Source organism: Poecilia latipinna, unplaced genomic scaffold (genome assembly GCF_001443285.1).
Source record: "Poecilia latipinna isolate Pla-1442-1.1 unplaced genomic scaffold, P_latipinna-1.0 Scaffold2555, whole genome shotgun sequence".
In the NCBI taxonomy this organism is placed as follows: domain Eukaryota; kingdom Metazoa; phylum Chordata; class Actinopteri; order Cyprinodontiformes; family Poeciliidae; genus Poecilia; species Poecilia latipinna.
Window position 1 is genome coordinate 3,779 of NW_015115171.1, and position 12,175 is coordinate 15,953.

Sequence of the window (12,175 nt, forward strand, 5' to 3'; positions counted from 1 at the left end):
TGGGTGATGTAGAACTGAGTGATGTAGAACTGAGTGATGTAGAGCTGGGTGATGTAGAGCTGGGTGATGTAGAGCTGGGTGATGTAGAGCTGGGTGATGTAGAGCTGGGGGATGTAGAGCTGGGTGATGTTCTCTAACTTCCTGGTTTTAGTCAGAGCTCCAGCAGCAGTGCTCTGGATCAGCTGCAGCTGGTGAATTGATTTTCATTCAGACCTCTGAAGACGCTGTTGCAGCAATCAATGCGACTAATGATAAACGCTTCGATAAGTTTCTCTAGATCTCGCTGAGACATAAGTCCTCTAATTAACTTTTACCTGTTCTTGACGATCCAGTAATTTTCTTCAGAAAGAAGATTTTGCGCTGTGCCGTAACCCACCACCAGCACGCCGTGGTCCAGATCCTCACTGCTGCAATCTGGTTCATAGTAGATGCCTAAAACACACATCCAGGCCTTTTACTATGGGCACTCTTCATGTTCACTCAGTAGTGAACACATTGTAGGAGATCGGACATGTTTCCATCGTCTGCCTCATACGGGCAACAGCAGCCATTTTCTTAATGTGTCTTTCTCTTGCACTTTGGTTAAGAGTGTCCATACACGCTGATCTCAAAGCCGTGGTTGATCTATGCTTTGCCACTGCTGGTAGACATGTATCTACTTGCATTTATCTATTGCATACCAAGATGGCGGTGGATCACTTCTGGTTCAGACTTGTGGGAAATATGTATTGCATGTTTAACATTGACAGCCTCTGTTAAAACAAATATTTATATTTTATAGATCAACACCTACCTGACTGGTAAAACTGGAAAGATATATGACCAGCGTCAATGGCAACGGAAACTGGCCCCACAGAGCCCACGGCCTCCATCAGAGATTCCTCGCTGCCACTGACAACGTTATCGTATCCTGTCAGGTTGATGGCGCTGTAACTTGGATCATAGCTGCATGGCATGTCCTAAAATTAGCAAACAGAAAAAACAGGTGACTTGAGTTGAAGCACAGAATCAGTTTGGAGGCTTTAATCGTAACTTTTCCAACTCACCTCTCCCACGTACGGGTAGGAAGACTCTGAGTCCAGACCTCCGTGGTCCATAACGTACTGAAAGGCATTGTTCATCCACCCACCGTTGCAGCCATAGTTTCCCTCAGGTCCAGAACAATCCACCAGGTTCTGCTCACTCAGAGACACAAGTCTGCTGGTCATTCTGTAGAGCTGGCCCTCCATGGACCCGGTGGCACTGAAAGCCCAGCAGGAGCCACACTGACCCTGAGGACAGCACAAAGCTGGACTGAGCAAATGCAACTTTGACAGTTTACTCCATCTTATTTACAATAATAATAATAGTAAAAAAAACCTTTTCTAACCAACTTAAACGGATGGTATTCTGTGTTTTCCAGGCACAAAGTGCCTCTTTATAGCATAATCAAGTAACTATGTTACCTTTGGTTGTTATAAAAATGCTGTATATATCAAATATGACTTAAAAGACATTCAACTTCCTAATTTAGCATCTTGTAATTGGGCCTCCGTCTCTTTAAGAAGCTCCTGCTCTTTCTGAAGCTCTGCCTTCAGGAAGTCATCACAACACAGCTCCTCTATTAACCCTTTACCAACATTTTTAATGTAGCTCCTGTAATGAGCTCAGCCGGTGTTTGCTAATTGCAGCTGGCTAGTCTGAAGGAGCTGAGTGGGGGAGGAGCTGCGCCTAGAAGGCGGAGCTAGGTCCACCAAGGCGTTTTGTACAGCTGAATGGAGATTAAAGGATTTCTCAAACATAAATGAAAGAATAAAAGCAACACTTCATGTCTGTTTTTGATTATTATAACATGATGGAAAGCTCATTAAAGGGACATTTTACTGACCCTTTAAATAATTAATTTAGCTGTATTTTTGGATAACTAGAGTCGTCAACTTGAATCCAAATCCATTTCAATCTGTGATTGAATTGAAGAGACTTTTTTGTACCTTTAGATGACGTGTGTTGTGAATTGGCGCTATATAGATAAAACTAAATTGAATCTAAGCTTTTCCATTGTAGCACTTTGTCTCTGGAAGGTTAGCCTCCAGAAAGAGCTCATCTTGATTTTCGGCTCTTTGCATTCACTGATATTGTGCTGAATTTGCTGTAACCTCCACTCTCGACACATGGCAGCAATCTGAAATGATTTCCACTCTCCTTCTTGTGATCATGTGAAACAGTTTCCCTTTACATTGACTGTATATGATGTTGTTTACTGTGTTCTAGTCTTCGTTAGAGCTGGTTGAACTGGTTTTCAGCTTACTGATGATGTATGTCAATGGGGGAAGGGGAGAAAAGCATCACAATGTGATGAAGGAGGAGGAATTCATGACTCAACTTGTGTGTTTTCTGGTGTGAAAAGCAGAAAATCCTGTTACCTGGTCCTTGACAGGTGTGACGTAGCCGCTCTCCCTCCAGTCCACAGATGAAGGGACATTCAGGAAGTTGGGCTTTGTGAACAACAACCTCTTGACCTTCTTCTCTGCTCTGGGTTTGTAGCCGTTCATCATCTGCCTGAACTCCTCGTTAGTCTGTGAAGAACATTTCATCAGATCAGTTAAATGTCTCATTAATTATCTTTACATAATAACAGTTTTATTCTGGAGTTCCTCAAAGATGTGTGCTTGGATCACTGTTCATTAATTTGTTTGTTACAAATGGCTCATAATTGGCCATTTGTGACACTTTTAGAATTTTAGAAAATCAGATGTATTGCTTGTGTCAATGCTTAATTTGGTTACATCTGGAATGTTTGCTTTGTTTTTTGATTATGTTGAAAATGAAACTTTACCAAGTCCCCAAAGTGGTTCATCCCCAGGGTGAAGGAATGTTTCCCCATGGAGTGCTCCAGGTTGTGCAGCTCGATCTTCCTCAGGTTTTTCTTCCACACCGTTCGCCTCCAGCCCTCCTCTCTCTGCAGAAAGGGAAAATCTAATTTAAACAGCAAGTTTTAATCCAAAATAAACTGTCTGATGTTTCCATGAAAACCATACATTCAGGACCTGCAGGAGGATCTTGTTTAGAAATTCTGTCAACATTGTAAAAAGATAGATAAGGCATCAGTAAATTGGTTTTTCTTCTTTAATGTGGTCATATCACTTCAAAAACAAAATCTTACCAAATATTTTTGGTCAATTTTCTAGTGCAAATATCTTAAAACAATTTAAATAAGACAAAGCTAACATGCTAGTTACTTGTAACTTTTCAGCAAACTATAGGATCTTGTTTAAAGCAAAGAATTCCTTAAAATTGGTAAAGAAGTGCTGGTTCCATTGGCAGATTATTTCACTTATACCAAGACAACTTATTATAAGTGAAATAATCTGCTAATGGGTCTATTTTTTCATCTATATTGAGGATTTATCTACTTGAAACAAGATCCTAATTTTTGCAGAAAAGTTACTTGTAAGTTAATTTTTTCTTATTTCAAGTGTACTAAGGTATTTACATTAGAAAAAAGACCAAAATGCTTGGTAAGATTTTATGTTTTTGCAGTGTAGTCTGTGCAACTTCTAGAGTGCCAGCATGATTCAGCTTTACATAAATGTCTTAATTGTTTTGTCTGAATGGCATAAGTTTAATTTGTTTATTCCAAATTTCTCTTGAAACAGCATGCTTCCTATCAATATCTTTAATTAAATGCACACACAGTAAAATAAGAAATGGCTGAATTATCAAACCTCTAGTTCTCTCTGATTGAATATTTAAGTTCTAGATATAGAAAAGAAAACCTCGCTGGGTTGAAATTGTCGAAGAAGTCAATAAATCTGTTGGATCACCTGATTGTAGGTTTTATTGTAGCGGTTCTTCCACAGCTCCCAGTGCTGATCCAGCGTTGGGTCGGAGGTTATGGCCGACAGGACTGCGTTCAGGCACAGCATCAAAACGAGCAGAGGCAACATGGCGCGGCTTCCTGTCAGGAAAATAACAAAAAAAAACATGAGGTCACACATAAAATGTTCTGGTTTCTCCACTTTGGGGTTAATTCAACAATTCCTGCAGGCAAAATGTAAAATCCTTCTCAAAAAAAAAAAAAAGAAAGAAACAGCAGAAGATGATCCTTGGAGTTTCATATTTTTTAAAATTAATTTACTTTTATATTTCCTGCAGAACTAAAAAGTTGTACCTTATGTACAGCTATTCAAATATATTAGTATAATGTTCAAAAATTTTTATACAGCTGTTTTTTCTCTCTTATTCAACTTGGCCAGATGTGATTTCTAGGATTTATTGTCTGAAAATAAAGTATAAATCATTAATTATTTGGATCAGGCGACAGCTCTCTCACTCGTGTCTTATTTTGTTTTTTTCTGCATAATAGGTGTCTATAAATTGAGATTTAGCCATCTCAAACCGTAGCAAAGCATATTATTTTCACATTAGTTTGTTTTTGTTTAATTTGAGAAATGTTTCATCTATAAATCTGTAGCATCTAAAAAAACTGTGCCAGGCATTTTAGTTTTTAATTTTATGGTATCGGATCTGCCTGTCGTTGGTCTCGTATGATTACGTCTAATTATTTACCATCTTGAAACAGTTTCTGTTGTGTTTGCACTGGAAATGCAGTGGATTTATGTAAAATTTCTCAAACCAGATAAACTTCAGTACATTCAGAACAGTGAAGCCCAAACTGAGGATGCAACAGACTAAATACTTCAGCAAAAAGCTGAAAACATTCCTTTTTAAAAATGTTTACAACATTTAATACACTTTTGATCCTGGTGTTTTTATTTTATTCTGTTTCTGTCATTAATTTTGTTGTTTTTATTCTGTAGTATTTATATTTAAAGTACATTAAAAATCTAAATTATTACTAAATTAAAAAGGTTTATTTCACAAAAAATGAATAAAATGTGGATAAATCATTTTAAAAATAAATGAAACTAACTTCATATGTTATTGTAGAAGTTTTAAAAGGAGTGTAAAAGTGTTTGTGATTTCAGTTGTATTAAATAAAACCCAAACATTGCACCTGATGAAGGGAATGAGTTTCTTAGATTTAGTGAGAGAAAGATCAGCGGTGGAAGAAGAAACCCAACCTGGGAGGAATTTCATGTGAATAAACCAGTTAAAACAACAGATTCATATCACTGCTCACTCTCTGGAAAACGGTGCAAATCGTTCCTTCACATAAACAGGTACAGATGTCTGAAGCCACACACACCTGGTCAAATGTCAAAACTTACTTTGCTGCTGAAGATGATGAAGTGACGAAGAGGCTGCTGTCTTGTAAAAAGTCCTGAGATAAACGTGTCGAGGCTTTTTATTCTTTTCCCGGTGATTCCAGGTGATAAGGAAGAACGTAACGCCTCCGTCTGAAGAGGCGCTGAAAGACGGAAGTATGAAAACCAGAGGCAGCCAATGGTATGAGGCCTGGGGCAGAACGTTCCTCATACATACAGGTAAATGTATGAGGAACATACATTTACATTCAGTTAAACACTGACGCCATACAGTGACTCAAAACGACCAAATGAGAATGTTTCTGTTTCACTTTACTGAATAAATGAACAGGATGTGGGAATACGCGCTCATTTTAAACATTTTAAATAAATTTTTCCTCATTTGTTCTTTCATAAAGGTTTCTTTAAATGGGAATGAAAACATTTTTATTTCCACTTTGGTATATATGTTGATGGAGAATTCAAACCATTTTGGGGTTTAGTGAAATATTTTTATCTGACAGCGTTTTGCATTATTTACCTCATTTCTGAAACTAATTTGAAGAGAAATATATAAACAAAATGAGAAGCATTTTTCTTTAACTTAAACCTGGATGCTTAAACTCATCCAGGTTTAAGCATCCAGCGCTGCTACATTATACTACAAATTATGTAAAACATGTAATTTACAGTAACTTCTGTTACTGTGTCAGATTTAAGACCCAATTTCAACTGGGTGTGAAAGTTGAAGTATTTTCAGGTTAAGGATTAGAGAGTCCGTCTTTAAGGGAAAAACTTTTTCCAGGAAGCATACTCCACTTAGAGTCTCACCATATGTGTTGTTTTTATTACTTTTTATTTGTGTTTTATTATTCGAAGCACTTTGAACTGCTTGTTGTTGAAATGTGCTACAAATAAGATGAATTGATTGATATAACAAGGGTTTCAGATCTTTTATTGATTACTGCAAAAGCTGAAAATGATCATAAAACCAGCAAGTGTTAGTAAGTCAGTAAGCAGCAGAACTATGCAGCTTATGGGTTACATATACATGAACAAGTTTACATAAATCATCTACTGTTAATAAGAAAGCACAACTTTGAGACTTTATTTTCATTCTTTTGCCCTCAGGAGTAAAAGGAAATGTTGTTTAGAGGATGACAGGAAAACTGGCATCTGTTGCAATGCCACAGTTGTTATTCCTGTCTTTAGCCATGTGGATGTAGCCGTTGTTGCCCCAGTTTTCACTCCAGCTGCAAAGAAAAAAATCCATATCTGAATGACTTCTGGTGAAAATAAACAGTTGCTAAAGGAATAATACACCTTAAAATATGAGATTCAGAAATTAATCGTTAAAGGAAGTAATGTTATAGATGTTGCTGACCTGTTCTTCACGATCCAGTAATCCTGATCAGAGTAGCCGTAACCCACCAGCAGGACGCCGTGGTTCAGCCGCTCAGAGCTGCAGTTCTCTTCATAGTAGACGCCTAAAATACAGAGAGTCATGCTATAAAACCTGACAGTTAATGGGATCAGATTCAGAGGGAGCCTCGTGTTCACGTCCATCAGAAATCATGCATTTGTTTTTGAAATGACAGTGTCTTCAGTCAGAGGCTTCTACGGATTTGCTGTAACACAGACTGCTACAAGAGATCTTTCCTGCCAGCAGCTATCACTATTTACAAAAACTCTTTGAAGAATCTGAATTAATGTGATTTACAACAACATTTAATTTCCCTTTGGGATCAATAAAGTAATTTTGAGTTTGAATTGTAAAAGTGATGCATTGTAACTCTTACATTGTTACATTAATTATTATTATGAAACAATGTAAAGGCACTATACAGTAAATCAATCAGCTGAATCAGAGTAGATTTAGCCAACGTTGTGGACGCCACTGGATCAGAGATCTAGAGCAGAACTACCTGACTGGTAAAACTGGAAGGAATCATGACTGGCATCTATGGAAACAGAAATTGGCCCCATGGTGGCGACGGCCTCCATCAGGTCTTCCTCACTGCCACTGGGAATGGAAGCGTAGCCGTCGACGAAGATGGCGTTGTAGGACGCATTGTAGAAGCACTGCAGGTTGTCCTGAAGGTCAAAGAAGAGAAGTTAGAGTCATAAAACGTCAAGCAGGAGACAACATGATGCACAACTTCCTCCATATGATTTAGTATTAACGTACCTTTGCCTGGTACGGGTACGATTCTTCAGAGTCCAGACCACCGTTTTCATGAACATACTGAAACGCCATCTTAGCCCAACCACCGTTACAGCCCTTGTTGCCCAGATATCTAGAGCAGTCCATCAAGTTCTGTTCGCTCAGCGAAACCAGTCTGCGAGTCGCCCTGAACAGCTGGCCCTCTAGACAGCCAGTGGCGCTGAAGGCCCAACAGGAAGCACAACGGGCCTGAAGACAGCAGGAAAGAAGAGCCTGTCAGGGTCCAGAGCTGTGGATGTGTAACTACAAACCCACTGGCTGCAGGATGAACCCCTGCCTCCTGAGACACCCAAAAATGTAGCTTTTCCTTTTAAAGTATTTTACTGTGGACAATAGCTGTGTTTCCATTGACCACAGAACTGAGGAAATAGAAATTACGAAAGTAAATTTGCTTAATGGAGACACACCAATTTTGAAAAAAAATCACCTTTTTGGATAAAAAAATCTGTTCAAAGCACTTTAACTGCCTTGCTGCTGAAAATAATGCTATAAATAAACTTTCTTCTAAAAAGGTTTTTTTGCTAAAATGAGGTGGTTTCTCAGCCACATCAAATGTATTTTACAGAACTGCAATGGAATCACACAAGTCGTGATCAACAGCCGAATGTTGCTTCTGGCGGAAACGACGAAGAAGACGACAGGAAGTAGAAAGAGATTGATGGTTTGTTTTAGATTTTTTTGGTCAGTGTGCAGCTGGCTCCACTGTGGCTTATCATAGTTGTGTGTCATTCTAACGTGTTGAAACTGTTGCTCTTCTGCAAAATCATGGACTACAATTGCCCCAAATTCCCACTTATATAGCTGCGCACAAGTAGGCGGGGCCTGTCCCTCCAGCGGCTGAATAAGATGCCGACGTCTCCCTTCTGGCGGATGATAGATGATGAGCGCTAGCACCATGTCGGACTTAAAATATAATGTCATGTAGCTGTTTACATCTTTTGTTGACTTGGTTTTTTATTGCATGAACAAGCTTATTCACTCGTGACTTTAATATAATGATTTATTATTGCTGCCTTCAACTTGGGATTGTCATGACTGAAAAACTGGTATAACACTGATCTACAGTAAGCTGGTTGGTTTCAGCAAGTGTTGATACACGTTGAGGAGGTGGAGTGGAAAATATGTACACAGACAAGTCAGATGAATTTAGACAACTCACAACTTGCCAAGAAAAATGTTTATTTTAGAGAAAACAGATCATGTTACCTGGTCCTTGACGGGCGTTACGTATCCTTCTGTCCTCCAGTCCACAGACGCAGGGACGTTCAGGAAGCTGGACTTCTTGAAAAGGGTCCCAACCTGCAGCTCTGCTTTCGGTTTGTAGCCGTGCATAATCTGCCTGAACTCCTCCTTAGTCTGTTGGAAATGTTTTAGTGAGTAGAACAGACTACAAAAAAAATTAAAAATAAGTGTTTTAAGTAGCAAACCACTCCATTACTCTTGGAGTTCCTCAGGGTTGTGTGCTTGGACCCATAGTTTTGTGTTGCCTCACCATGTCTGCGAAGTGGTTCATGCCCTGCCGGTAGGAGTGTTTCCCCATGGAGTGCTCCAGGTTGTGCAGCTCGATCTTCTTCAGGTTCTTCTCCCACACCATCCGCCTCCAGCCTTCCTCTTTCTGCATGAACACAAACATTCAATCAGCTGTTTCTGGTCAAAAATTCACTTAAAGGGTCAAAATTAGAGAAATTCATAGAATGGACGATGCTATTGTAAGAGATTTTATTAAAATGGGAGGATTAGATTGGTCTCTCTAGCAGGACGGTATATGTTAACATCTGGATAAAATGTCAGACTTCAGGTCAAGCATTAAGTGCCTCTGTTGCATTTTATGTCAGTTTTGTTGTTGATCGGCTCTGTTTACCTGGTGGTAGGTTTTGTTGTACCGGTTCATCCACAGCTCCCAGTGCTGATCCAGCTGTGGGTCTCGACTCGGAGCTGACAGCACTTCACTCATGCAGAACGTCATAACAACTAAATGCAGCATTGTTCCCACTTTCAGCTGGAAGAAATAAATAAAAACACATCAAAAGAGCTGGATAAATATAGGATGTAGGACTTCTGGCAGCATAAGTAAATTATTAAGCTGTAAAATTATGATTCCACTCGTGAAGGTAAAATAAAGTATCCAAACCAGCCTGGCTTGTTAAACAGTGAATTAACTTCGATTAACCAGAAATTTCACCTGCAGAATCAATAAATCACTAAAACAGAACCAATCTGACAACATGAAGTTGGCAAAATATCTATTTCAATCAGAGAAAATGTACAAATGTTAACTTGTCTTTGTTTTTTATTTTTATTTTATAGATTGAACTCTACTAACAGATGATCACTGTATTGGTGTGAAGTAAAGCAGAAAAGGCTGAAATTTCCACATGTTGATGTATTTTTTAGATGAATCTTCTGCTAAATGATCAACGTTCACTAAAGGAATAATATGTTGTTGCCTTTTATGCAATAAAATGTACGGAAATGTAAAAGTATTATTACCTGAACACTTTTATGTTTTAGTTAGTGGAAACTTGGACAGGTTCCAGTTTTTGGATTTGTTACCTGAAAGAAAAAAAAGCCTCAAACTAAGTTATTTAATATAGAAGATCATAATTTCTTCAAGCTCAGACATGCAACTATATTCTTCTTTCAGTTCTAGATCACAGCAAACCACAATTTAATGCCAACAGTTTAATAAGTAATAAATATAACAATTTAAATTTAAAATAATTTTGGTTCTTTAGGAAAACTAAACCAGTTTTACTGATTTTAACTTGTTGCTTTCAAATCAAACATTTAAACCTATCAGGTTTTACAATTATTTACATTTAACCTCAAACTTATTCGTTAAATAAAGATAAAGCCAAAATGGAAACATTGGTAAAAGATGATCTCTGTGTATGTTTGTTGGGAAGGAAACCAAAAACTTGTAACATTATAAATCCACCAAATTGCACAGAAATGGCAGCTTCCTCTTAATAAAGGAAGCTGCCATTTATTCACAAAGAAATGAGCAAAAACACAATAAAAAGTCTGGTTGAATGTTGTTTTTGTGTTATGAAATATAATTATTGGTAGAAAAACTTCATGTTCTCAGAAAAGCATTAAAGGTTGGAACAAGTTATGGAGAGAAAAGGCAGTTGATCATGCAGGAAAGAAAAATGTCTCCATCCTTAGACCTGAAACATCTCTACAGTGAAAATGTTCAACAACATAATAAAAAATAAAAATAAAGTTGATCATAAAGCTGAAAATTGAGGTAAAACCTTTGAAACTTACTGTGATTTTTTTCTTGTTGACGGAGGAGAAGCAGAGGACCGATTCCTTTCTGCTTCAAGGAGCATAAAGTTTTTAAAGACCAGATTCACTTCGGTGTGAAAGCGTTGAACTTTCTGATTGGTCCATTTGTCCAGGTGGTCAAGGTGTCTCCAGGTGATGTGACTCCTGCCTCTGAAGAGCTGCTGAACAAGACACATATGGCTGCTTCAGAATATATATATACTCATTTTTAAATGAGTAGATCAATTAATAATTTATTAATAATAAATATTAATAAATTATTAATTAATTAATTTTTAAATTATTTAATAATTTAAAAATACATTTTTTAAATAAAATAAAATGAATTAATTTGTCAAACATTTAAAATCAAAGAAAAAATAAAATAGAAAATTTTCTTGCCTTATTTTGACTGGAATACATTTTGAAACTGATTACCCTCCAACAAGAATATACATTTATAAAGAGATGCAGCACATTTTCTGTATTATTTTTACTTTTCCTGCATATGAGTGAGCCTGGCTAACTGCTATGGCTGATGTCATCGATTTGATCGAAAATAAAATGGCGGTTTGCAAATAAAACAATGGAACAAATGCTAAGATTTTAACAAACTACTTCAAAATTTAATCAGCTAACATGAAATTTGATTAGTGGTTTTAAAAAATATGACTGATATTTCTTTACAATAATTGTTAATAGTGTCAAATGCCTTACATTGATTATTACTGGAAGCTAAAATATGCTACTTGACACGCTACTGGCTGGCGTTTTCAAAGTAGCCAATCCCGGAGAGGCATTTATTTTCCTCTGCGCTGATTGGCTGAACCCTGGAATGCGGAAATAAGGAAGACCGAAGATGCCTTCCGCGATAGTGCTATCATGGTTTCCATTTTCCGTATTAATACTTTTGGTGTTTGAACTATTAAAATATGCAGTTTTCAACATTTAAGGCTGAAGTATTTTAACTATTTTTAACTATTCGTGAGCGGCTATAGTTTCTAATCTGCACTGATATCAGGATCCTCTGCAATGTTTGTTTCTAAAAAATTAACATTAATCCAACTCACCTAGTATGGGGTTGATTTGTTTTATATTAAAGTATATCCTTTGCAACAAATGCAAAATTATTCATTCAAAAATAATTAAAAAAAACTGATATATTTAAATTGATACAAACCAATCCTCAAAAATTAACTGTAATCCTTAATCTTATGGTTAATATAAGATTTACTGTTAGGTAAACTGTATCAACTATTTGTTATACTTTTATGTTCTTACCTTATGTACTCTTGTTTAGTCATGTCTTTTAAGAAATGTTTCTGTATTGTTAATCACTCTGATTTCCTCTCAGAGGGCCTCTCTAAAGAAGAGCAGTGACAGCAGCTCTTCACAGAATGCCCTGCTTTGACCTTGTTAAGGAAGAATATTTATAAAATAGTTAACTTTGGAAAAAGTTTGGCTCTCTCTCTCTTCCTTAGATCCCAGGTCCTCT

At 37.2% G+C, this 12,175-nt stretch overlaps 2 protein-coding genes across 2 annotated transcripts; both read right to left on the minus strand.

The window, feature by feature from the left end:
- Window positions 1-310: 310 nt before the first annotated feature.
- LOC106938301 (cathepsin L1-like) lies at window positions 311-5,332 on the minus strand. Its single transcript, XM_015020248.1, has 7 exons — window positions 5,211-5,332; window positions 3,804-3,937; window positions 2,816-2,938; window positions 2,403-2,555; window positions 1,047-1,271; window positions 794-959; window positions 311-432 (listed from the first exon to the last, which is right to left on the minus strand). Exons 2-7 carry the CDS (start codon window positions 3,924-3,926, stop codon window positions 311-313), a joined length of 912 nt encoding a protein of 303 aa, XP_014875734.1. The 5' UTR covers window positions 3,927-3,937; window positions 5,211-5,332.
- Window positions 5,333-6,144: 812 nt separating this feature from the next.
- On the minus strand, window positions 6,145-9,962 carry LOC106938300 (cathepsin L1-like). Its single transcript, XM_015020247.1, has 8 exons — window positions 9,901-9,962; window positions 9,272-9,409; window positions 8,903-9,025; window positions 8,617-8,766; window positions 7,375-7,599; window positions 7,112-7,280; window positions 6,571-6,673; window positions 6,145-6,439 (listed from the first exon to the last, which is right to left on the minus strand). Exons 2-8 carry the CDS (start codon window positions 9,392-9,394, stop codon window positions 6,337-6,339), a joined length of 996 nt encoding a protein of 331 aa, XP_014875733.1. The 5' UTR covers window positions 9,395-9,409; window positions 9,901-9,962; the 3' UTR covers window positions 6,145-6,336.
- Window positions 9,963-12,175: the final 2,213 nt, after the last annotated feature.